This window comes from Gambusia affinis, linkage group LG08, assembly GCF_019740435.1.
Source record: "Gambusia affinis linkage group LG08, SWU_Gaff_1.0, whole genome shotgun sequence".
Classification (NCBI taxonomy): domain Eukaryota; kingdom Metazoa; phylum Chordata; class Actinopteri; order Cyprinodontiformes; family Poeciliidae; genus Gambusia; species Gambusia affinis.
Genome location: NC_057875.1, coordinates 30,027,589 through 30,053,746, shown reverse-complemented (window position 1 = coordinate 30,053,746; position 26,158 = coordinate 30,027,589). Strand labels below are relative to the sequence as shown.

At 41.8% G+C, this 26,158-nt stretch overlaps 1 protein-coding gene across 1 annotated transcript in view; it reads left to right on the top strand.

Moving 5' to 3' along the window:
• The window catches only part of met (MET proto-oncogene, receptor tyrosine kinase), a 106,588-nt gene that overhangs the window by 13,795 nt on the left and 66,635 nt on the right, over nucleotides 1-26,158 (top strand). The window contains exon 3 of the mRNA XM_044125753.1: nucleotides 23,350-23,553. Coding sequence (XP_043981688.1) covers nucleotides 23,350-23,553 — 204 coding nt within the window. The remainder of the gene's footprint in view (nucleotides 1-23,349; nucleotides 23,554-26,158) is intronic.

Genomic DNA, 26,158 nt, shown 5'->3' with positions numbered 1-26,158 from the left:
CACCTGAAATACTGGGTTGATCATCGGTCAGGCTACTGACTGCTCTGCTAGTAGAATAGTTACCTAGGTTGTCAACTTTTACAATTTTAAAATGCTGTGAAGCACATCTGATGAAACTCAGACATGTTTTGCAATGATTGTTCTGCTGAAAAATTTATGTATGTCTTGCAAAAATATCACTCTTTAGAGCCAAACGTCCGTCTGAAATTTTAGCTTTGTATTTGTGGTTTAAGAAAGCAGCAGATTAGCTGTCAGTACTGTACAATACCATAAAAACATAAGTTGTCAGAATGGTTTCTGATAATGTTCTGGACGCACCTTTTTAAATCTTTGGTCAATTTTGTCTAACAAAATAAATCTATCTGCAATGCAGTCGTATTAAGAGAAAGTACACTGATCATATTTTGATCCAATCAGGAGCCAACATCACTTCAACAAGTCAACCAAATCCAGCTGAGCAGAGCAAATACTGACGGATCGCAACTATTGAGCGTTGGTCTTTGACATCCCTGATCAACATTCTATTCAAAAGATGTTTGGAATTAAATAATATAATTATCTAGTTACTCACAGTGAAAACAAAATTAGCATATAATGTGAATGCAAATACACAAATAATTTTTAGGGGTTGTATTAGGTCAAATTAACTTTTTTTTAGCTTTACACCTTGCTATAATGTTATTCCTTCATGAAAACATCCCTGGAGTGTTGCCTTGATTCTTTCATGTATGTGTGGGAAATCCTTTATGGCAACCATTCAGCTGTGCAAAATGCCTGGGTGGACCTAACATCGCCTTCAAGCTCCTCAGAGCTGCAGCTCCCAAGTTTCCCAGTCACAAAATCCTAACGCTACCCACTCAGCTCCTTCAGACTAGCCAAGAGCAATTAGCAAACAGCTGGTGGAACTGTTCATCTGCTGAGCTCATTATCGAAGCTACTTCTCAATGTAACACTGGTAAAAACCTTGTTAAAGGGTTAATAGAGGACACATGTTGTGATGCAAGGCGGAGTTTCAGAAAGAGCTGGAGTTCTTAAAGAGACAGAGGCCCAATTTCAAGGCTTCAAATTACAATGTCAAATATTGTTTAAGTCAAAGTAAGTTTTTATAAAAACTGAAGATAACAGTTACTTGACTGAGCTATAAAATGGCGCTATATGCCTGGAACATTTGTGGAAGTCAAAATCATAATCTCGAATGAAATGTCGGTGAAGGAAACATTATTTTCACACAGTGAAGATCCAGTATATGGACTTTGTTCAGGGCTCCTCTTGCATGAATTACTGCGTCAATGCAGCGTGGCAGGAGGTGATCGGACTGTTCTTCTCTGCTGTGTTTAGGAAGCCCAGACTGCTTTATTAATGGCCTTCGGGTCATCTGCATTGTTCTCTCTGATGTCTTTTATCTTCCTCTTAACAAACTCCTAGATTTAGGTCAGACCAATTAACTGGTCAATTAAGCACAGGAACACCATGGTCACTTGGCACCTTTGGCAGCACAAGCCGGTGCCAAGTCCTGCTGGAAAATGAAATCAGCGTCTCTGTGGAGCTTGTCCACAGAAGGAAGCATCAATTGCTTGAAAATCTCCAGCCAGAAGGCAGCAATGATTATGAACTTTAGCGGACCGATGCCAGCAGGTGACATGGCAACCCAAACCATCGTAAGCTGCGTTTAGATTACTAATGTGTGTAAATCTTTGACACTTTTCTGCTGATGTTTGTCAGCAGATTGTTCAATGGTTACAACAGTACAAAAAAAACTTTAGTAATTTGTACGTGGTTTTGTGTTCCAGTATTGTCTGGAAAACTTTAAATAGGATTTTTTACCCACCCCCTGCTTATTCCCAAGTCCAAAATCTGCAGCTTTCGACTCATTAAATCTGCAAGCGACTTTAGAAAAAAACAAGCCAAAGCTGCTTATAATAATCGGACTTGGTGAGCGAAACTCAAAATAGTTCTTGTTCTTTCAGCACCAAAATGCATCTTCCCGCCATTGTTTATGTTTCTATCACTGCTGATACTGTCGCATAGAAACGGACGTCACTCCTCAAGACAGGTAGAGGAAATAAAATTAAATTACAATAAATAGTAGTAACACACAGTAATGCAAAGTGGTTTTGATAAGCAACTGTAGTCTGATTAGTGGATTTGAAATAGTAACATGTTAGATTAACATGTTAACAATGACAACAAAGGTGTTCTGATTCTGCTGATATAATTTAAATAAAAATAGTTTTTATTTGTCCTTTGTAATAGTTTTGCATTTCTGGGAAAATTAATTTTGGGTTTTTGTTACCTTCAAACCATAATCACCCAATATTTTCCTTTTGGAATTGAACTATAAACTGTATTAACTAGCTTAGCTGACAGCACACCTTTTTCTTTTCATCCTAGCTTTAATTTTGTTTAAATCCTCTGTGAGAAAACTAGTTAGAAAACATGTATTCACTTAGTTTCTCTGGTTTATCTCAATATTTGGTGTTTCTACTCTCCTTAGGGAGTCTTTTCATGTTTGGTCAGCTCCTCCATTTTATTTCTAAAGTGTTGCTAGAGTACATTAGAGCAGTGTATAAACATTTACCACTTTGTATTGCGGGATTCATCCAGGCATCCAGGTATCTCAAGCTGTTGTAGATTTAACTGTTTTTCTTCCCGGACAGTTAGACGTGCAGCAGTGCCCACTGATGCTTTTACAATAGTAAGAGGCACAATGAAGGGGAAGGCATTAAGATAGAAATCAAACAAATTAGCATGGAGCAAGGCTCGGCTCTTTCTGTTCCTGCAGCCCACATGCCACAACCTGTCCATGCTATCACTAGGTGTTTGCAGAAATCAGGTTGAAAAATGGAGAGATGTGAGTTCTTGTCAATTCCTGTCACTTTCATTCATCTTCTCTGTGTGCGTAAAAAAGCTGATAAGTTCTATCTTCAGATGGTAACGCAGATCTTCTGACATGCATGCATGCACATTGACAACAAGCTGCAGCAGCATGGAGCAACAACAGGTCAGATGAAAAAAACTAAAAGATCCAGTAGTATAATCACCACTCATTATTAGAGGTTTTGTTTTTCCTCAAGGTTCAAACTTTTCAAACTTTTGGATAGTTGCTGGATTATTCAGAAAACCAAGAACCAAAAAGAACATAATCTCTGCAGCACAGCGGTTTCCCTGTGGAACGTAACTGGATTATTTGTGTAAGGTTGCATCCACACCTGCTCTGTTTAGTCCACTTTGATCAAACTCTTGTTTGTTTGCCTAGAACAGGGGTGTCAAACTCCAGTCCTCAAGGGCCACTGTCCTGCAACTTTTAGACGTGCCTCTGCTGCACCACATGAACAGAATAATTAGGCCATTAAGGCTCTGGAGAACTGATCTACACAAGGAGGAGGTCATTAAACCATTTCACTCCAGGGTTTTGTACCTGTGGCTCATCTAAAAACTGCAGGAGACTGGACCTTGAGGACTGGACATTGACATCTGTGGCCTAGAAAGTCCGGTTTATTTGTGGAGGTGTGAACGTGTAACCGAACTCTGACAAGAATAAAAAAAAGCTAACTTTGTTCCTCCGACAAACAGAGGTCCTGGGTTTGGTTCCCGGCCCGGGGTCTTTCTGCAAGGAGTTTGCATGTTCTCCCTGTACATGCGTGGGTTCACTCCGGGTTCTCTGACTTCCTGTCAGGTTAACTGGTCTCTCTAAATTCTCCCTTGGTGTGAGTGTGTGTGTGTGTCCTGTCTGTCTCTGTGTTGCTCTGCAACAGACTGGTGACCTGTTCAGGTGACCCCTCCTCTCGCCCAGAACATAGCTGGAGATAGACACCAGCACACGTCCCGACCCCACTAGGGCCAAGGGTGTTGGTTGGTTGGTTGGTTGGTTGGTTGGTTGGTTGGTTGGTTGGATGGATGGATGGATGGAGTTGCGCTCAATGTTTTCTTCATGTCGTTTCCTTCAATGATTCTTGGAGCAGCACCACCACAGGTGAGGGGGCAGGACAGGTTACTCAAAGGGTTTGGTTTATTTGACTGTGCAGTGTGAAAGAGAACCACAGCAGCTGAAAATGTAGCAAATGTAATTTTGATTGCAAATCAAACTGAGTTTCCTGGGAAACCCTGAAGTTCCCTGATTTGAGAACTCCTGGAGAACAAATCTGAAATACTTGTTCCCATGTTGCCTTGATGAGTTTGATACAAATAAACAGCCAAATCATAAAACAGTCTGAGAAAGGACTAAAATTTTGAAGGATTTGACTGGTGAAAATCGATGCCAAACTCTCTGGAAGCTGCACTTTAAACCTCACACCTCCAGACAATGCTGCAAAGTTCTGATGAAGCTTCCATTCCTCTGACGATCAGGCAGGTGGAGGCCAGCGTTCCCTGCATCCACCCAGCTGTTTGCCACATCACGGTCCACGGCCGTTCAGCCTCTGAGTGTTGTACTTTGAGCTGCGTTGGCCAGAATGGACCATGAATCCTGCTCCACGCCCACCTCACCAAATATCCAATTTCACACATTTCTGACTGCCAGAGAACACACTCAGACAGAGTCCCACAGCTGCATTTCAACACGGATGGAGCATCTCCGTGGCGCTGCCATTGTTGTGGGTCCGCTCATGACTGCAGGCACTTCCTGGTGATTTTCCGCATGATTTCACATTTGCTCAACGGCACTGTTAGCTTGGAATCTGCCGAGTTAATAATTGACTAAGGAGTTTTTTGTTTTGCTTTGTTTTGTTGTGTAGCTGGAAGCGTGCGTAAATCCTTTTACATGGGCTTTTTGTGTGCACAACTTATCTGCCTGTGCTCCTAGATAAAGAGTGGAGCAAACATGCAAACCATCAGCGCCTGCAAGCTGTCTCCACTTCTACAGGATTTATGATACATACAGTTTAATTTGGAACAAATATTCAAAGAGTTTAATATGTTTAATTAAATGATGTTTAGGGTTTGCTGTTAGTTTGAGGAAACTAGAAAACTCCAAAACTGAATGTTACAGCCCTGGGCCTTTTTTTTTTGAAGGCAGCGTTTCAATGTTCCAGGAACCTCAAACTAGGAAAAGGCCCCAGGGCCAAAATATTCATTCTGATCTGCTCCGCATTACACCATCATCATTCAAAGATTTTGATTACAGATTTATTTCTTTATATTTGCTCATCATTTTTACTATGAGGCTCAGTGGCGGCTTTTGATACTGAGTATTTTGTCCAAATTATCCGAAAAAATTTAAATAAAGACAAACCATGACCTCTCACCACTTCCAGTCGTCTTCAGCAGTAGTAAAATCAAACTGTTGACCATGTGACTGCTGCAATGCAAGAAAGTGCCTCCATTGCAATTTTGTGAAATAGATCTATTTCCATATGGCCAAAAAACCCAGCTCAAAATGTTTTAGCAAATGTTCATGTTTCCATGAAGCAAATTTGTCTGAGGAATTTCACTTTGATAGTTTTACGGTTGACGAAAAAGCAGCTACTGAATCAGGTGCTTTCATTGTAAAACCAGTCAAACCGACTGGGACACTGGACTCAGTGGCAGAGCGGCCGTCTTGCCATTGGAAGGTTGTTGGTTCGATTCTGGCTTCTTCTTCCTGCTGGGCAGGAACCCCAAGCTGCCTTCTGATCTGTGTGTCAATATGTCTGAACTGGATATTTAAAATCAATTTGCTATTTACAAATGATACATTAAAATGTAAATGCAGATAAACCACACAAGGATAATGAAGCTAACCAGGGTTGATTTGTGATGTAAGGAGCTGCCACAAGTAACACTTGTTTATAGAAAGGAACAGATTATTAGTTGTATCTGTATTATTTTACATTGAGTCAACATAGTAGGATGCAGGTTGATGCAGGTCCATCTTTTGATGTGGTCACTAGATGGGGGTGGGGGAAGAAAAACACATTTTCCACCTAATTAAACAACATGTTTAGGTGATCATGGTGCCTTTTCTCTGTTTTGACATCGTTGCAAATGAGACAGTTCTCCCTGAACGCCGGCAGCCGAGCGCTTTGCTCTGATTTGATTTCTTAAAAGCTCCTTGCCAGCAGTGCCTGAGGCCATTCATGATACACTTGTTTAGTATCAAATATGGAGGAGCTTATGAGTCAACCCCCCACACACACACACAAACACCCCTTCCAGCTATTTCCTAATCAGCCTCCTACACTTCTATTTCATCACATGCTGATATCCTGCTCTTGACTGAAACGAGGCTTATCTGTCAGCCCCATGCTCCAAATGAAGAACCAAAAGCAATCTCCTCTCCTCTCCTCTCTTCTCCTCTCCTCTCCTCCTTCTGCTGTCCTGAGCAGTGGCCTCACCTCGACCCCAGATCGTTCCGCGGTCTGCCGAGTTTGTCATAAGGTTTTAAGTGGCCCCTCTCTGAAAAAAACTCATAGTCACAAAGTTGTGCGAAGCAGCAAATGATCCCAGCAGAGCTGCAGTGGCTGTAAAAAGGGAAGACAAGAATAAAAGTGTTCCTCCTCCCTGTTTCACTCAAGCGTTGGGACTTCTTTAAAGAGGTTGGACACATGGAAGGAGGTAACTTCACCCTGGAGATGAGAGTTAGTTTTAAACTTTGTCACAACGGGAGCAGGTAGAAAGGATGCGTTTGTCTACCTGAGCTTAGCTGCCTATTCATTACGGAAAAACAGACAATATGGATAACTCTACCACAGTCATGTTGCTTTCTTCTTTTACAAATACCAGGGTTTTTTAAAAATCTGAAATACTAAGCTAAATGCTTAGTTTGCTGTCCACACATATAAAATGAAATCTGGAAAAAAATCCAGATACAGCTGATTTACTCACACTTGTGATGATTTGTACCTCACTGAACCATCGCATGCGGGCCTGTTCTGTCCTGGCAGTAAGGTGGCGGGTCAGGTTGCCTTATGGTGTCAGGGCAGAGATCTCCTCCAAAAAAGCAGGAGAACAGAATCGCCCCCTTCCTGTCTCATAAATTAGAGCCTACACCATCTGGTTCATTGCCTGTTTGGATCAGACAGTGATCCAAACACATGTACACACATACAGGCTGTCAAAATGAACACCTTAATCATGTTTTCATTCACATTCTTTCAATACAATTTTTTTTTACACACAACACACAAGCTTCTGTATTTTTGGACATCATCTTCGCTGCAGTTTTAGCATTATGTCCTTTTCTGTCTCAACTGTGGATAATCTGCTGTTTCTTGCAAAACTAATCTCTGAAAATTTCTGGAACAAATTATTTTTTTAATTCCCAAAACAAGATCTGTAATTTATCATGGTTGGATGTGTCAACGTACAAAAGCAATTGAAGTAAACTGGTGTTGAGGAATTTGTTGGAGATTCAAAAACATCCCGACTTTTCCCAGAAAGCTCGGCTTGTGAATGATTGTGATTTAATGAAAGTCTCCTGACCAAATCTTGCTGCATAACTGCAGAGATAAGGGAGAACTGTTTAAATACCAAAAGAAAGCGTTCCTGTTTGCTCGAAATGACCATTTCAGTAAACCGGTCTCATAATTTCCCACCTGAATTCCAACAGGTGTGAAGAATTAACACCCAAAAGAGCCGGCAATGTCCTGCCACAGGAAGCTCTGAGCTCCAATCAGATTCCCCTGAACAAGTAATCCCTCCACAGGGACTGTGTGCTCAAGTACTGGAGGTAAACAGGGGACAACAGGAGGGGCTGTGCACCCACCTCTCTCTGTCTGTATTCACACACACATAGGGCTGTTATCACCCTGCTGGGCTTCCATACAATGTACCACAAACACAGATGCTATTAAGTCGCTGGCCGAGACGGTACAAGTAGCTTTGATCTTATCTTCCCCATCAGTGATTCTGACTTGAACGAAGAAGATGGCTGAAGGTAAGTTTAATGTTACGATTAGCTAGAATAGACACCGGAAGAAATCTTGGTTATTGGGGAAAAGTATCAGTAACACTTTACTTGATGGTGTGTGCATAAGTCTGACATGACACTATCATAAACATGACATAACAGCCTTCATGAATGTTTATGACTGTTGTTATAAAGTATCATTCAGTAAATAATAACACTTTTAATGCAAGGTTGACCATTTTAATAGACTTTTAATGTAGGTTTTAATGCAACTTGGCATTAAAAGTGTCATTATTTACAAAATAATACATAGTTTACATTTTTATGTCATGATTTACCAAATGATGTGGGAGACTCCATGGTCATGTGGAAGGAAGTTCTATTTGGTAATCAGAAAAGACACTAAACACTGCGCACCACCACATACACACCATCCCCGCTGTGAAGCACGGTGGTGGCAGCATCATGTAAAGCAGCTTGTAAAGGTAGAAGGTAAATAAAAGCAGCAAAATGCAGTAATTTCCTGGAGGACAAATAGTTTCTGTCAGAAGGGAACGATCGGAAGCATCCATAACAAGATGTGTGTTCTGGAGTGGCCCAGTCAAAGCCTAGATCGAATTCTCAATCTGATCTGTAAATTCTCAATCCGATCTGATAGAGAATTTATAGGTTGTTGCGCCTTGAAAAGGCTGCGCTGTACCGAGCTTTCAGGAGCTTTTTAAGTGGGGAAAAAGTAAAACAAAACTGCATTGTTGTTTTCATGGTCAGCTCTCAGAGGAGACAGCGCTCACTTGTCCTTTGCTCCGTCGTGCAGACTTTATATACTTGCACAAATGAATGCCACTTGCAAGCTGCTGCAGCATGTGATACCTCTTATACCAAACATTTTCACCTTATGACAATCTTAGAACGTTGATCGTTCTAAGATTGTCGCTTGTGATCATCCTGTAGTGTGTGGTGTGTTACGGTAGATCATTGTGGCCGCTGTGATCTAAATCAGCGGTTTCCCCTGACTGGCGTGTTAATGCAGCCTGTTGAATGTGACAGGTAGCCAATCAGAAAGCACGGATTCTCCTCCTGCTTTCTGAGGGGAAATTACAGAGGGGAATCCCAAACCTGCGGACATTGGAAATGATATGTGGAAACAACATTAATGTTTATTCAACATTTGGTGCAAAGAATATAGAAATGATGAGGGGAGGAGTTGGAGCCAAATTGCTACCAGTTGATGAACCCGGTAACTTTTCAGCTGTTCTTCGTTAACGTGACATAAATAGGTTCTAATGGTTTTCATTCAGTCAGGACGTTACGTTGACACTAGAGCCACATGCACTGCAGGTAGATTGTAGTAAAGCATTGATTAATGCCTGGTTTTAAAATTAGTTAACTAAACTTGTAGCCATTATTTTGTTCCCATTGTTGGACACCACAACCAGATGGAACCGTTATACCTAGGATTTCTGTTGGCTAATGTGTGATCTCTCAGGTTTTGAAAATGGGCCGACAGCTCTAAGATGGTGTAGTGTGAACTGGACATTACACTGAGGAAATGAGGAAGGGAGGGTCAGTGGAGAGCAGCGGAGTTGAACCTTTTTTCATTCAGTGTCATCAACAGAAAGAGAAAAAGGCTGGAAGAGACGATAAAGCCGATAATTAAAATGAGGTCAATAGTTTTAATTTATTGTTCGATTAACTGATTTATCGTTTATCGTGACAGGCCTAATTCTGCAGCTTGGAGTTTCTGTCTTGTTCTTACAACAACGGGAAAAGTTAGTGGGAGTGTTTGTGCTCGATAAGTTCAGATCTTCTTTGACTCTGTCCGGAACTACTTCATATGACTTGGAGGATAAATCTGTATAAATAACTGAAATCCCATGTGGGACCCCTCCATCTACTTTTGTTTTTTCCTCCTATCTCATCCCTTATAAAAAAATCCCATGAAAATCACATGTGACTTTCACATGTTATCAGATGGAAACCACACACGTGGTTTACACAACGTTTTCATGTGAATAATGTGTGAAAGATGTGAATCATATGTGAAAGGACATGTATATGTGTGATTTTGGAAGGTTTTGTGGTGAAATCACATATGATTCACATCATAACACAGAGACAGTTCATCTGTGAGTGCAAGTTGGCAGGCTTTTCCTCTGACAGTAGAGAGTAAAATTTCATTGCTGATGATATTGATATTGACATGTGAAAAAGAATGTGGTGCACATGTGAGAATTATGTGATCACAAGATGCAAGGAACATTGAACACATGAACAAAATACTTGACCACATGTGGAAAATGTGACCCACATGTGAAAACGGGATTTTAGTGGATTTTTTTGTAAGGGATATTATTGAGTATATTTTATCATGCTTATGTTGATAATACAAAACTGCCATTTATCCCTATCACAACTTTCTTGCATCACTCTGGCTTGCATACAGCAGTATTTGTATTTGTAGGCACTGGATTTCTTTGACAACACACAGCTGGCTCCTGTCAACTGTCACAGCATCGCACAGTTGACACAGTTACTAAAAAGTTTTATCATTCTTCTGCAAAATCAGTGACTTAAATTGGAGCTGACGTCTTCTCTGATTGGCCAATGGATGATGAGTGCTGGCGCCGTGGCTGAATTCTGAAGATATCTTATGTTTACGTCCGTCACAGCCATGATTTTTTGTAACGTGATATTTTAGTTACATTTGTCTTTTTTAAACACTGCAGTTGCAAGCTTGTGTTTTTCTGCATTGGTAGAATATCAACAGAGTTTTGTGCACATTTGTAATGGAAATGCAGCTGGGTGTTTTTGGATGTCTTTTTTTCCCATAAGAGAATGCATAGTTTGGTATTTACTAATTTTATCTTTCTTTGTTATATAAATATGCCTAATAATCTGGAGGACATGTACCTCAAGTGAATATTTCAAAATTATTTTAAGAAATCCTAAAAGTAGTCGCAAAATCCTGGAGGGACTGAAAAGATCTTATTTTATTTTAAGAATTGATTTATATTTTACTAATTTGTTGATGGGTCTTAGCAACAGATTCTGACACAACCGGCCCTTGCGACAGACTGGTGCCCTGTTCAGGTGACCCCGCCTCTCGCCCGGAACATAGCTGGAGAGGAACCAGCAACCCTCCTGACCCCATTAGGGACAAGGGTGAACAGAAAATGGATGGATGGATGGATGGATGGATGGATGGATGGACGGACGGATGGACGGACGGACGGACGGACAGACAACCGGCCCTTTAAGAACATTCACAATCTTGGTTTGGCCCAAAATGAAATTGAGTTCGACGCCCCTGATCTAGACCAGTGTTTCCCAATTCCAGTCCTCAGGCCCCCCTGCCTGCATTTTTTAGGTGTTTCCCTTCTGCCACACACCTGGATTGAATCTTTGGGTGATTAACAGGCTCCTGTAGTACTTGATGGTCATGCAATCATTTGAATCAGCTGTTCTGGTATAGAGGCACATCTAAAACATGCAGAGCAGGGGGCCCCGAGGACTGGAATTGGGAACCACTGGTCTAGAGCATTTAGGTCTAACAAATGCAGCTGTGGTCCATTTGTTAGACCTGTTGCCTCTCCTCGAAGATTCTGCGTTCTCTCCATGTTTGTGGGTGGATTTTCTCTGGGTGCTCCCGCTTCCTCCCACAGTCCGAAAACATGTTTATTTGAATATCTCCCTTTGTCATTTAGCCCTGCCAGCATCAAATGGCACAGAAGAAAAAAAGCAACAATTACTTTTTTGATGACATAGTAACCTTTCTTTGCATCAGCTCTTTTCGCAGTGCCTGACAGTGATATGTTCTGACACAGGGACACGTGTTCAGAGGCTGTGTTGACCCTCAGTTGATAAGCTGCCCTGTTGCAGGAGAACAAACGGTTGCTGTTTACAACCTGAGGTTATCTGGCTACTACTTAACGGCTGCTGCCGAGCCGCTGCTCACCAGCTGCTGTTTGGCTGTCCGCACCACATAATGTATATAAAATACATACATATATATATATATATATATATATATATATATATATATATGGGGGCTGCACAGTGGCGCAGTTGATAGAGCTGTTGCCTTGCAGCAAGAAGGTCCTGGGTTCGATTCCCGGCCCGGGGTCTTTCTGCTGGGAGTTTGCATGTTCTCCCTGTGCATGTGTGGGTTCTCTCCGGGTTCTCCGGCTTCCTCCCACAGTCCAAAAACAACTGTTAGGTTAATTGGTCTCTCTAAATTGTGAGTGTGTGTGAATGGTTGTGTGTCCTGTGTGTCTCTGTGTTGCCCTGCGACAGACTGGTGACCTGTCCAGGTGACCCCACCTCTCGCCCGGAACGTAGCTGGAGAGGAACCAGCAACCATTTTCTGTTCACAAAGGTGAACAGAAAATGGATATATATATATATATATATATATGTATATATATGAAAAGCACATCAACACTTACAGATATTTGCTTTAAATGGTAGCATCTTGTCAGCTTTTGCAGTGAAGCATCTGCCAAGTGTCTGCACCAGTGGATGGATTTGATTATTCCCAACTGCTAGGAGGGAGGAATTTTAGCAAAAAAAAAAAAAAAAAAAGAAAACTGATTGGATGGAATAACTAAAATGTGGAGAGTGTGTTTTTTCTGTGTAACATTCCTCCTTTAAAATAAAAGCAGGTCTTAACATAAATAGTATAAAAGCATGCTGTTTTCAGTCCAGCAGTCTTCCATGCAGTTATTACTTTCCTCTTCAGTTCTTAGTGGAAAGGCTTTCGCTAATAGTGATAGAGTCGTGTGTGTGCAGTAGATGATGATTATGAATCGTTCCCAAAGCAGCTCTGGAGCTAAGTTGCCCTTCTCTTTCTGTTCATGTGTCTCTGTAATTAAGAGCACATGCAGGAAGAGCAGCTGCAGTAAATACAACCGATCGCTCGGCTCAGCTGTCCGACTGGAACTCCGTGAAACCTCACAGAGACACTAATGCTCCAATAAATATTCTGTTTGAGTCATGCAAGGGCTGCAGTCTATGCAGGGGTTCCATACTTCTTCTATTAATTTATGGTGTGTACTTTTCAGTGACGTTGTTGTTGTTGTTGTTGTTGTGTATGCAGATGTTTTGTCTCCTTTTCTCTCTTTCTGCAGGTGTAAAAGCAGACTTGTATGGTATCATCTTATATTCTCTCTATTCTTCTTTCTTTCCTCTACCCATACCTCATTTTTCTTTCAACACTTTTTCTGACTTCCTGCCTTCCTTTTTCCCAATTTTTTCTGTTTCTAATTTTTATTCGTATTAAATGTGCATATTCTCCCAAATTAAAACTGGTGTCAGTACAAAAAATAAAAATTCCCTTCTCACCCTCCGCGGGTGGTCTTCTCTCTTTCATCCTCTGAGCTTGGCTGTGCCTAGGACTGCACATTTATGGACTGAAATGTCTGATGTTGTTCCTGGGATCTGTTGTAGCCACTGCCCCAGTTTAGGGGTGACTGCCCCAAGGGCCCCGAGGGCCCTGATGACCACAGGCACCACTGTGGTCTTCACCTTCCAGGCCCTCTCCAGTCCCTCCCTTAGGCCCTGGTATTTCTCTAGTTTTTCATGCTCCTTTTTCCTGATGTTGCAGTCACTTGGTATTGCCACATCCACCACAACGGCTTTCCTCTGTTGTTTATCCACCACGACTATGTCTGGTTGGTTCGCCCTCACCATTTTGTCTGTCTGGATCTGGAAGTCCCACAGGATCTTAGCTCGGTCATTCTCCACTACCTTCGGGGGTGTTTCCCACTTTGATCTTGGGGGTTCCAGTCCATATTCTGCACAGATGTTTCTGTACACTATGCCTGCCACTTGGTTGTGTCGTTCCATGTATTCTTTCCCTGCCAGTATCTTGCACCCTGCTGTTATGTGTTGGACTGTCTCAGGGGCCTCCTGCCACAACCTACACCTTGGGTCTTGTCTGGTGTGGTAGATCTGGGCCTCAATTGCTCTGGTGTTTAGGGCCTGTTCCTGGGCGGCCAGGATGAGGGCCTCTGTGCTGTCCTTCAGTCCAGCTTTTTCCAGCCATTGGTAGGACTTCCTGATATCAGTTATTATACTTCAGTTATTTGCCGGTGGTACATCACATGTAGGGGCTTGTCCTCCCATGATGGTACCTCCAGCACCTGATCTTCTGTTCCCCATTGTCTGAGATATTCGCTGAGCACATTGTCTGTTGAGGCTTTGTCCCCGATGTATCTATGGATCTTGGATGTTTCGTCTTGGACAGTGGTTCTTACACTCACTAGTCCTCTGCCTCTTTCCTTGCAGCTCGTGTACAGTCTCAGGGTGCTGGATTTGGGGTGGAATCCTCCATGCATGGTTAGTAGCTTCAGAGTCTTAACATACTTGGTCTTTGGAATTTGGCTGTGGCTCCTTTCCTTGTGACCTCACCGAGTTTGCCATTTGCTTGTGGTATTCCCAGGTATTTGTAACTTTGCTCAATGTCTGTTATTGTTCCTTCTGGGAGTGAGACCCCTTCTGTGTGGATGACCTTCCCTCTCTTTGTAACCATCCGACCACACGTTTCTAGTCTGAATGACATCCCAATGTCCGTGCTGTATATCCTGGTGGTGTGGATCAGTGAGTCGATGTTTCGCTCACTCTTGGCGTACAGCTTGATGTCATCCATGTAGAGGAGGTGACAGATGGCTCCATTCTTGAGTCGGTATCCGTAGCCAGTCTTGTTGATGATTTGGCTGAGGGGGTTCAGGCCTATGCAGAACAGCAGTTAGGACAGAGCCTCTCCTTGCTCTATGCCACATTTGATGGACACTTGTGCAAATGGTTTGCAGTTGCCTTCAAGGATGGTTTTCCACATCCCCAACGAATTTGCAATGAAGGTTCTTAGAGTCCTGTTGATGTTGTATGACTAAGCATTCAATGATCCAATTGTGTGGCATTGAGTCATAGTCTTTCTGGTAATCAATCCAAGCCGTGCACAGGTTGGTGTGTTCGGTTTTACAGTCTCGGGCGACTGTGGTCTGCAAGGAGTTGGTGTTTGGCTCCTCTGCTATTTATGCCGAGGCCCTTCTGTGCCGTGCTCATGTTTACCCACGTGTCTGCTTATCTTAGCTGCTGTGATGCTTGACATGAGCTTCTATGTTGTAGAGAGACAGGTTATTGGCAGATAGTTCGATGGAACTGAACCCTTTGAGGGATCCTTCTGGATATATATATATATATATATATATATATATATATATATATATATATATATATATATATATACATACATACATACATACTATAAACTTCAAATTTTGTTCATAAAAATATTGCTTTAGGAGTTAACTTTGCTATCAAGGTTCATCTCTGAGGTATAGTTTGAATAATAAAATCTTTAAATTGGTAAATCTGGGCGTGCCGTGGTGACGTAGGGGATAGTGTGACCCAGGTTTGGAGGCCTTGAGTCCTCGACGCGGTCGTCACGGGTTCGAGTCCTGGACCCGACGATATTTGCCACATGTCTTCCCCCTTCTACTTCCCCCTCTCCTGTCAGCCTACATTCATATAAGGGACAAAAAAGACCCCATGGAGGGGGTAACAAAAAATAAATAAAAATTGGGTTAAATCTTGATGCCATTTCTTCTTTGTCCATCTCAGTGATAAGTCAGCAGCATCTTCCGTGATGCTCCCTCGCTGTAGATGTCAGCAAGACTTCATTATTCAAGCAAATAAAAGTCAAGAAGAACAGAATGAGTCCAGCAGGAGTCATTCACCATATGTCTGGTGTGGAAAATGCAGGCCTCCGGGGTTTACATGATGTAATGTATCTCATATGTCTGAGGTTTTTATGAAACACCTAGCATAATAGTGGTATGGATGCTAACCTGACTAGCGCCATAAAGAGCTGCCTTTTGCGTCACTGCCACTGAAATTAGCCTGAATGTGTTAGTTTGGAACTTGTTCTTGTGAACTGTTTTATTTTTAGATGTATCTATGCTGTGATTTGAAGGCATCTGTTAGGGAGTCGACCCTGCTAACCCCTTTTGATCTGCAAGTTGAAAAATGTATTTGCAGGAACGGTTCTGGAAAGCTCATCCCAAGAATGTGCCTTTGCCTTCAGAAAGTGGTGAAATCAGTCAGACTTTCTGAGAGCAGCTTCGATTGTCCTCTGGCCTCCACGGCGGTCTCAGTAGTCTAGAATTCCTTTGTCTTGTTTTGAATCACGTAAATCCCCTATCTCTGAGAAGAGGAGGAAAAATATAATGTGATCCATCCCGGAGCAGAAGTTGTGAAGCAGAGGTGAAAAATCATCCCCTCTGTGCTCTCAAAGACGATATTTTAGACTTTTAAAGGAAGCAGAGGATGCGCAGTAATCACTCAACCTGCCAGTAAGCAGAGCTGAGGATTGTTTCTGTGCTGGGCTCATTCAACCGTATGCATTCTGTTGAAAAGTCATACACAGCATAAAGAGACACATGCTCACTTCTTTTTCTGCATTGGCTCTGTAATGATAACCAAAATTATTTGCAAAAAGTGAGGATAATGAGATTTACATATGTTTCTTCGTTATTTAACAGAGTTTCCTTTTTAAACTGTGTGACTTGAGTCAAACATTTTTGAGTAGCCTATCTGTGTGCTTCTCATAGTAATTTGTTGGATTCTTGGTTCATTCCTCCTGACTGAGCCAGCGTAATTTTTGTAAGCGATTCAGAAAAGTTGTGCATCCACATGGCCAGAGAATACAATGTACGGTAGTATGTCTGCCAGGCCAATTGGTGGCACTGTAACCCTGCTGGAGAATGACACACAGAAAATAAACAACAGCCTTTCTTTTTATTATTTGTGAGAGTGAGGCACGTTAGAGACGAAGCTTTAACATCGTAGCTTTAAAAGCGACAGGGTTAGCATAGCCATGAAATGTTCTGGAATGTATCTACTCTGGATTTCTGGTTTCCAAAGAAACCAAATCTACATGGACGCACAGCCTAAACGACAAAAAACATTTTCAGACACACTTAAAATTGCCTCCGTGTGGACAGGGTTCATAAACTCAAACACTTGTTAGCTCTGCAAAGTAAACTGACTCTGACTTTGTCCTCCTTAAGCCACTTTGTAACAGGTTTGCTGTATGACTTGGGTCATTCGGGCCATTGAGATGAAGCTTCGACTTCCTGGATGATGACTTGCAATATTACTTCAGTCTTTCCACACACTGTTCAGTCCTTATGAAACCATAAAGGGAAGAACACTGATCCCTCGTCCAGCAAAACAACAACACATGATCTCATATAGTGTTCATAATCTTGCTAGCTCTGTTCTCCAGTGATCATTATGGGAAAAGAGTTACATTTTAGAATACAACACATTTCTCTAAAAATGTACTTTCCTTGTCTTTGATACCACAACTCGGCTTTTTTGATATTGACTTCCTGGTTGGCGAACGGTCTTTTAGCCCAGGTTGTTACAAGATCTCTTTATAATTGGATCATGACATCTCATACCATCTTCTTTTGCACCTGCTCTGGGTTCGATGCACACATCTCTACAGTTAACTAAAAACTGAATGTGCATGTGTTTGTGTGGCAGGCAGGCGAGGGAAAGGAAACAAAAAAAAAAACAAAGAAAGATGGCAGGTGAAAAGGGGGAATGATGAAGTCTGAGGGCCAACATTGACTCCAGGGTCTGTTAGAGGGGCTTTGAAAGAGAGCTATTTTCATGAAACAATGAGATTATATTTTCAGCATGCGCTCTGAACAAGGGTACATCCTTTTCCCCCGAGGCACATGAGAATTTCAGGTTTTGGTCAGGAAGAGTCTTGTGCAGGAAGTGACTTGTTAGAAAAATGTTGAAAAATAATCGCCGTGTCATTCCCAACGCTTTCCAGCTCAGCAAGGAATGAGGTGCGAGGTGACATCTCTGACATCTTGTACTTCGAAAACATTTAAGAAATGGCACAAATTTTCAGATGTAATTCACGAGAAGCATAAAGCCAAGACTGCATTCATTGGCAGGACACCTTACTGTGGATCAGCGTTGACCGAGCATCCTGGTGTGTGGCTCCAGAGCTGTTTGGCTGAAGAAATGCTCCAGCAGTGTGCAGTCTGCTGACTTAGTTTAAGTCTGAAGACAGAGAGGATCCTGTATCCTCTGGACACATCTGGACGATGTGTCCAGAGGACTCTGGACACATTACAAGGCTTAAGAAAATCCCAAAGGTACAAAATCTAATTTAGGGGTCTTTTTAAAAAGATTTTTCCAACTAAGGCTTTTCGAACTGTGGAGCAGATGAATAGCATCTTATAACTTGAGTTTGTTTGTTTTTAGCTTTTATGCGATAGACCAACACAAAGTTATTGTGAAGCAGAACAAAAATAAATTTTAATCATTTTTTTACAAACACCAGTTGTCTTCAGGGGTCAGATTGGTTCACTGTGTTTCTTCACACTTAGACACAGGCATAAGTGGCTGAGCATTTACTGAGAATTTGACAAAATGCTTAATAAAATTGAACAAGGAATCTCAGGAGAATATGCTGTGGAATAAAAGAGCCTTTGCAGCTAAATTGAATGTAAATGAACTAAGTCTCATTTGTAGCAGTTGTTTGAATATGCATAAATATCTTCAAAGCAGCTTTAACTGAACCATGCTTAGATGTTAGCTAAACTGGACATAGCATGGGGTTTAAACTGTTTTTGCAAAGCTTTACCAAGTTTATGAAAATGTGTGTGAAAACTTCCTTTTGCGTTTGCCTCACTTTTCACGCTCAGAGCAAAGACCTTACAGGGTTGTTGCTGCAGCCTCCAGGGGACAGGGGCTGCAGCAACAACCCTGTGTGACAGGGTCACACAACTTTTGACTTTCACTGTGCCTACTTTATCTGGAATGCAATCACCCCTCCAACGTTCTGTGTTGGATAGCAGTGACAGAAATTGGCAGTGGTCAACTGGCCATTGTTGGGTGAGGAAACTAGTCTCCAGTAACTGCCAGTGTTCTTTAGTTGGGTTAGAATGTGTTTGATGGCATTTCTGCCAAAATCATCTGTTCTGTCTGGCCTGGAACAACCATTGTTAGAATCATCATCCTGCATCCATAAACCATGACATCAAGCTCATACATGTCTTTGGGGAAAACCTGTTGTCCACCACTCCCTATAATGACATAATCTTCAGCAGTGCCTTTCATTATGTCAGGACTCTGCTGTCAAAGGGACTGAACAGAGGATTCACTTATTGTACAAGCCATTGATCAACTGGCTAACAGTGTTTTGAGGGTGGGGCCACTTTGTACTGATACAGACGTCTAGAATAGGCTGTTAGTTTCTGCTATTCTTTCAGCACAGGAATTTTTTTGATTTAATTTTTATTTTTTGGAAACCTCCAGTTCACAAAAAAGTGACAATGTGACAGAGCTACCAAGAGGCCAGAATGTTCAAAACAGTCACTACTTTAGAGAAGTCAAAGCTAAAGCCACATGCTAGTTCCCAAAGTGCTAATGTGGATCTACGTTCATACTGATAGCTGTCATTATAAACTCTGTCTGCCATTTACATTACAAATAATACAGTTTGTTCATATTATTTAAAAAATTTCTTTCTGGCATTTTTGAAAAGGCCTGATATTTATTACATATAATACCTTACTTGTGTTGATCTTTTGTACTTGTGATTCTCAGTCCTGCTCAGTCCTAAGCCCCCTCCCCGTTGTCTTTGTTGGCATCTTGAGGGCAGCTCCATGGCCCTGTCCTCACCTTACTGTCGGCTCTCCTTATTCTCCAACACTTGGTTCTCTGCAGAACTGTCATGCAAACAGACATTAAAACATGACATGTACAGCTTTCTCACAGCCACCTGTGCTTCTGGGCACACACACCCACACACACACACACAACACCTACACACCACGGTAATTACTGCTACAGACTCAGGTTGCAGAGTATCGTGTGTATCAGAGACCAGACGGAGGACTGCGCTGCACGCTCCAGCATCCCTGACGCCCACCCTGACCAGCACATGTTCATTTTCACTTTGTTTTGCATTTTGCAGTCTCTCATACATGCATTTTCATACATCCCGGCGACAACTGAAACGCCCCGCTGCCTGGAGAGCAACATTGCACAAACAACCCAGAGGTCAAAGGTTTGTTATTCCAGAGAGACAGCCAGCTGAGCGCCCCTGCAAACGAGACAGACTGCGTCCCAGCATGTGCGCAAGTCTGCTAACTCGGAGCTAATAAGCTTCAGTAACGCGGTGTGTATTTTCGTATGTTAGTGGCACTGCTGTTACACTATTTTTGCACCGCAGATGCAGTTTGTATATTCAAAAGCACTTTTGCGAGTAACCCAGTCCAAGGCTTCGCACTCAGGCATTAGTGTGTTTATTCACACGGGGCCCAGGGGCCACAGGGAGAGTAGGAAAATGACATTAAGCCACAGGGATCACCTTTCATCTCTCTTTAGACGCTCCCAAGCAGTGCCGCTAGCTTTGGGAGCTTCACAACATGGAAATTCAATCGCAGGGCCCTTGTTTTGGGGACAATTGCTGCTGGTTAAGTATGGGGCCAAGAAGTGTACAGTATCTTACATATGTGCCACAGGGTTACTGTTGCATGGCTTACAGACTGCTTCAGAAAATAGCCTGGGACATGTAGAACATCAACGCTTCCTTTCAACAACGGCTTTCTTCTTGCCTCTCTGCCAGAAGGGCCAGACTTATGGAGAGTTCTCCAGTCAGCAGGTCCCCACTTGAGCTCAGGATAGGGTTGACCCTCCTTGCCTGGCCAGTGGGTTTAGTTGGATGGCCATGTCTTGATATGTTTGCTATTTGTGTCATGCTCCATTTCAGATGGTAGATGGACACAGAGCTTCATGGGATGTTCAAAGAATGGAATACTGTCTTTGCCTTGTTGCTTCATCCAGACGGTCAGGAGTCTCAGCTTGCTGGAGGCTCAGACTCTGTTGAAATTTAAAACGATTGGCTGGGATCTTATCCAGTCATTAATGTTTGGCTTTGATGTATGTGGTGCACCAGTTGCACGACGAAACTTATTGGAAATTGCACAATGTGCAAACAACCTTCCCCCTCTGTGAAAAGAGAACGATATCTTTACCAGCATTGCAACAGTCGAGCATTCCTGCCACATCTTCAGCTTGTTCAACATGGACCTGCTCATTGATTAATGAGCTCACCTATCAAGGCCTCTATTCATTGGCTTCCAGCTGCTTTTACTGGCCCCAATTAAAGAGGCAGAAATTTAGATCAAGCTTTATCTGTCTGGCCAACTTACTCCATTCACTTCCTCTAAAACCACAGTGCAAAAAACAGCACAGAAACTCAACATTATCAAGTTCGGGGCAGCTCCTTCTGTTCACTGATTGGCCAAGATAGGATGGATCCTGAGAAATTGAGCTCAATGGAACAAATTCCAACTGGAGCACTGAGAGGAGATGAGAATCGATGTGTAAAAGGCAACAGCCAGTCTACTTTATGCTTGACCTGTCTGGTTTCTTCCTTCACCTTCGCTATGCTGTTTGTTCACCAGTTTTTAACTCTTCCATAGTGTTTCCAAAGTACTACTTTTGAATTTTTTCTTTTTTTAATTGAAGTGAGTTGTGACGTCTCTGGCGAGTCGTTGAACCTGTTTTTCTGGTATGTGGTGGTGAAGACGCCTCCAGAAAAGGTTGCCTTCGACCCAAGAACCAACCTAGGATAGCAGTGCGGCTTCAAACAGAACTTGTCAAAACAGCCTTCCGCTGTCCAATCTCATCTTCTTGATCTACAGGAATACCTCAGCAGAGGCAGAGGAATGCGGCTCACCGCTCCGCTTCAGCAAACACAAAAACGTCCTGTTTGTTTGCTCTGAAAATAATCAGCCCAAGGCCTGCTGTTTCATTCAGCATGACATCATTTCTGCAGTGATGGCGTGTCGGTGTCAGGTATTTTTGAAGAGGAATTGGTTTTAGCAACTGCTGAGTACTGGCCACATTCTACAGAAAGTGTAAACGGTTTAAAAGAAACCCTTCTGAAAAAAAATAGACACTTTGAAGGTGTTCTAAAATGCACAACTTCTACTTCATGTTCAAACAAGAAACCACTCCTTTGACTTTTCTTGAGACATTTTGTGTTTTTTCTTTTTCTTTCTTTGTTCATACGTGTCCATTCCATCATCCAGGTTTTAATGTGTTTCAGTCACAGACTGTAACTTTTCATCCAATTTGAACCATCTTCACTTTTTTTAGTTAATTCAAGACAGATAAGCTGGCCTTTTCTTGCTACCCAGATGTACAGCAGGAGCGTATTCAAAAGTTCTGCCAAATTTCAATTTCCTTCAGCTTTTTCACGTGTTCATGTTGAGCCTTTTTAAAACGTTACCACCGTGTCACTGTCAGGTCGGACCGTGTCTCGGAGTTTTTATCTTAACCCTTCTAGAAGTCCTGATCTCCAGTTCAGGACATCAGGACACAATGAATTAATGAACCTTCTAGATTTATTATAACCTTATTGTTTTCTTGATCTTCAAAGCCTGTCAGCCTAAACAAATGACCGAGCAAGGTTCACACAAACCACAAATAATGGTGCTATGACTTCATCGGATGCAAGAATATGTTGAACCAGGGGGTTGTTATGTCCACATCGGTTTTTCAGCTTCAGCTCAACGTTTTTAGCAAGTTGCCATGATCGTTCAACTTGTGCTCCATGGTTCTGGTAGAGAGGTCACGCGCCGGAGCTGAGTAAACAACAGATAACTACGGCTTGGTCAAGCGTTCAGGTCAAGGACCCAAAGAGCCTCGAGAGCCTTGCCACCCCCTGGGTCATTAATAATTAATGAAATCTGAGGACGGGGGACAGAATGCCACGACTAAACAGGCAAAGAGCAGAGGCAGTAAAGCCAGATTGTTCAGGAAGGGAGGGGGGGGGGAACGGAGAGAGGATCAAACCCTGAACCTGGAAGTTGTGCTTTCACTGTAAGATCCAGAAGCTCCAGACAAAACAATGGAGATAAAGTGAGATTTGGGTCTTTATCCTCAGTCTGTAAGAAACCAGAGGTTCAGAAAGTAGAAAGAAAAAAACATGTGGACAGAGTTGGAGAGGAAAGCAGTCAGCAGAATGAAAAACAGCATGAAAGTCTGGCCTTCTCCCCTGAAATCCAGCAGTCCTCACTGTCCAACAAAACACGTTCCTGCCCTAGAGGTGCCATCATAGCCAGACCTCCATTACGAGCTCAGCCTGATGAAAGAGTAGCTAACGGGGGGGCTTAGCAGGTTTGACTTCTAACCCTCCCCCCACTGGGTCAGATATGAAAACAGATAGTTCCACATGATATTATATAGCAAGAGGCTCTGTTTGAACAGTGAAATGTAATTCCTGTTTCCTTCTCAGCAGTTTTCTAACTATCCCTGGTGATCAGCCGCCTTTTATGCCAACTCCAGACTCTCCCTTTAATAGATAAATGGATGTTGTTGCTGGTGATGTTGGGAAAAAAAATAAAAATAACACTTGAAACCGCAACTGAAAGCAATTTCTCAGTTGGATTTTTTTTGTCTGATGCTGTATGGTTTCTTTGCAGACTTCCTCAGACGACTGCGACCCCCACGAAGGAATCCACGAGGGAAAGGAGGGCATGTACCGCCTGCAGGTGACCCAGTTTGTCCAGAGGCTGGAGTACTGGCACAAGGACTTGAAGAACACCTTGGTCACGTCGATTACAGTGGTTCCAGTCAATGGTCGCACTGTGGCGTACCTCGGCACGGCAGATGGACGACATATTCAGGTTAGGAGATCATCACCAGGCTTCTGATTTGACTGCAAAATCCTGTGCAGTATGTCAATTTTTTTATTTTATCTTCTTTTAACGTGGCAGCAGGTGTTTGCATGGTAGTAATTAAATTAGATGGAAGTTTCTCTGTTAAAACTACGCAGGTAGAAACTCTACATAAATACATCAAAATACATTTAGGCCATTACAAAAATGCTACACGACAAAACAAGACAATGCTGTTTTTATTACATAACTAATAGTGGAACAAAATTACAGAATCATTAGGAATCTTTAAGATTCTCAAACCTCAGGATTTTTAAGTTTTATTTGTCTAATTTGTAAATTCTAAGATGAGAATAAATCAATTTTAAAAAACACAAGCAATTCTCCTTTATTGTGCTTTTGCAATTTAAAACAGGTGTCAGTTCAACATGGAGCTATCTATATTTAAGTCTTATCAGTCTTAAGTTGTTTAAATTTTGAAACAGGGGTGATGACTGCAGTCTGAACTCAATGAAATACTGTGAAATAGTCCTTCAATCTATCACAGACAGATTGTATGCTAACTTTAGCTTCGCTAGTAGCTAACGGTTGGCCTGTGGCAGCATTTTTGCTGTGTTTACAAAATGTTTGTGCCACATACATCACTGTTTCTCTCTTCACTGAGTACTGCTGCCACACAAGCCTTTTGGAAGTAATGGACTCTTCTTCAATGCCTGTTTGATATTAGTTGGATTTGTCAGAACCTCCTGACATTCTTCCTTCAAAATAATTCTCTAAAACATTTATATACACAGAGTGCCAAGCTCAAAGACTATTTGGGCATCATAACATCATCTCGAGATATTTATCCGGAGAATCATAAGCTGGAAGTAACTGCATAGTGCAGACAGATTTCACTTCCACTTATTTCAAGTGGAAGTTAAAAGTCTGCCTTGTGACCAAACACCTGCCAAAATGAAATAACATTAAATTCCTTTTCATAAGTAAACACACTGAGTATATTTCAGAAATTGGTTAATCTTTAATAGTTTGATGTCTTTACATAACTTGGAGGATGGCTTTGCACATAAACTGTGGTTCTTATTTGTCTCCTTTCATAATCAGGCTAAATCTGGTTTTCTGAAGGCTGCAGTTCACTAATGCAAAACATTTGAAGGTGGTTTCAAATGAAAGTCCACCTGCTGCCTTGACAATGCAATTAAACTCAACAAGAAAACTGTTTAGGTTTTAAAGTTTATGAACTTCATTTAACAACAAGAAATAAGATGTCTTGTTTTCTAAAGTTAATTAATCTTGAATTGTGAGTTTTAACTTAATGCTGCAATTTAAAGCAAATAATTATTTCACAATATTCTAGAAAAAACTGCTCTCATTTTGTTCACCTGTTATTTTCACTCTTAATATCAAGTTAAAATAACTTACTATAAATTTTTTTTACTGTACTAATTTAAATTCTTGTTTCACATTGCGTGAACAAAATTTCAGATCTGATAATGAATTTTAATAAACATCACAATGAATTCTGCTCAAAAACATTTAGTGTGAACAGGATATTATCCACAATCTTTGCAAACTGTCAGTTGGATTAAAATAAACATTTACCTTAATAACACACAAGAGTGACATTAATGTAACACACACATGCTGCTAAGCATTCTGGGAAATAGTTCCCACTCCTGTCTTTTTCTTTTTTTTAGCTTTGTTTAAATGCTAACCTAAACACTCTAGTTTATTCAACTCTTGAAGGTTTGACAAAATTAAGACTTTCCACTGTAAGTTTATCTTAAACAAACACATATTTAGGTTCAAAATCTAAAACTTGTTTTTTATTTGACATAACGAGTAGAAGATAGTAGACACAACTAAATGTGGCTCAAATGTTTTACAGTGCAGTGCATATATCAAAGCTGTTGTAGTTTAATCAGCTTTGAATGGCAAACTTGTGTTGTTTCGTCGAAAACAACACAAGTTTGTTGTTTCCTGCTTTACCCGCCGTTCCATCAGTAAAACAACATGTCAGGGTGATGACTGCTGACTGGCGCCTGCGATTTGTGTTGCATAGTTAAAATACTATCGCAAATGGAATGAATCACAAAATGCAAAAGCTGAGTTGCATCAAGTGTTTTCAAAACTCAAGAAATAAAAATCTTGCACAAAAAAAGGAGCAGAGACATGGAAAATCAGCATGACAGCTGCAAGGAAAGGCAGGGTGGGGAGGGCAGCGACAGCGGGGAGCGAGGGGGCTTACAGGCTGAACGGCACGTTAATGGGGAACGACGGGGTTCCCGAACGTGTTCCCTCGCACGGCATTCTGTGACTTCCTTGCAGCTGTTGCTGTGCTTTTCCACAGTCAGTGCTAAAGCAGCCATGTCACCTCATGCCTAGCCCCCTCCTCAACCCCGTTCCCCACTAACATACACAAGCTGATTTGCTTTCAGCTTTAGCTAAAGCATGAGTCTGAACTCCATAAAGTTAACCACTTACTGTGGTTAAGCAGTGGCAATAAGAGCACACAGCCACACAACCAGGCTGAAGTCTTTGATTGTAGAATGCACAGAAAAAAGCAGCAGATAGAAGAATGAGATGGGAAGAAATGAGGATGAGTCAGTTTTAA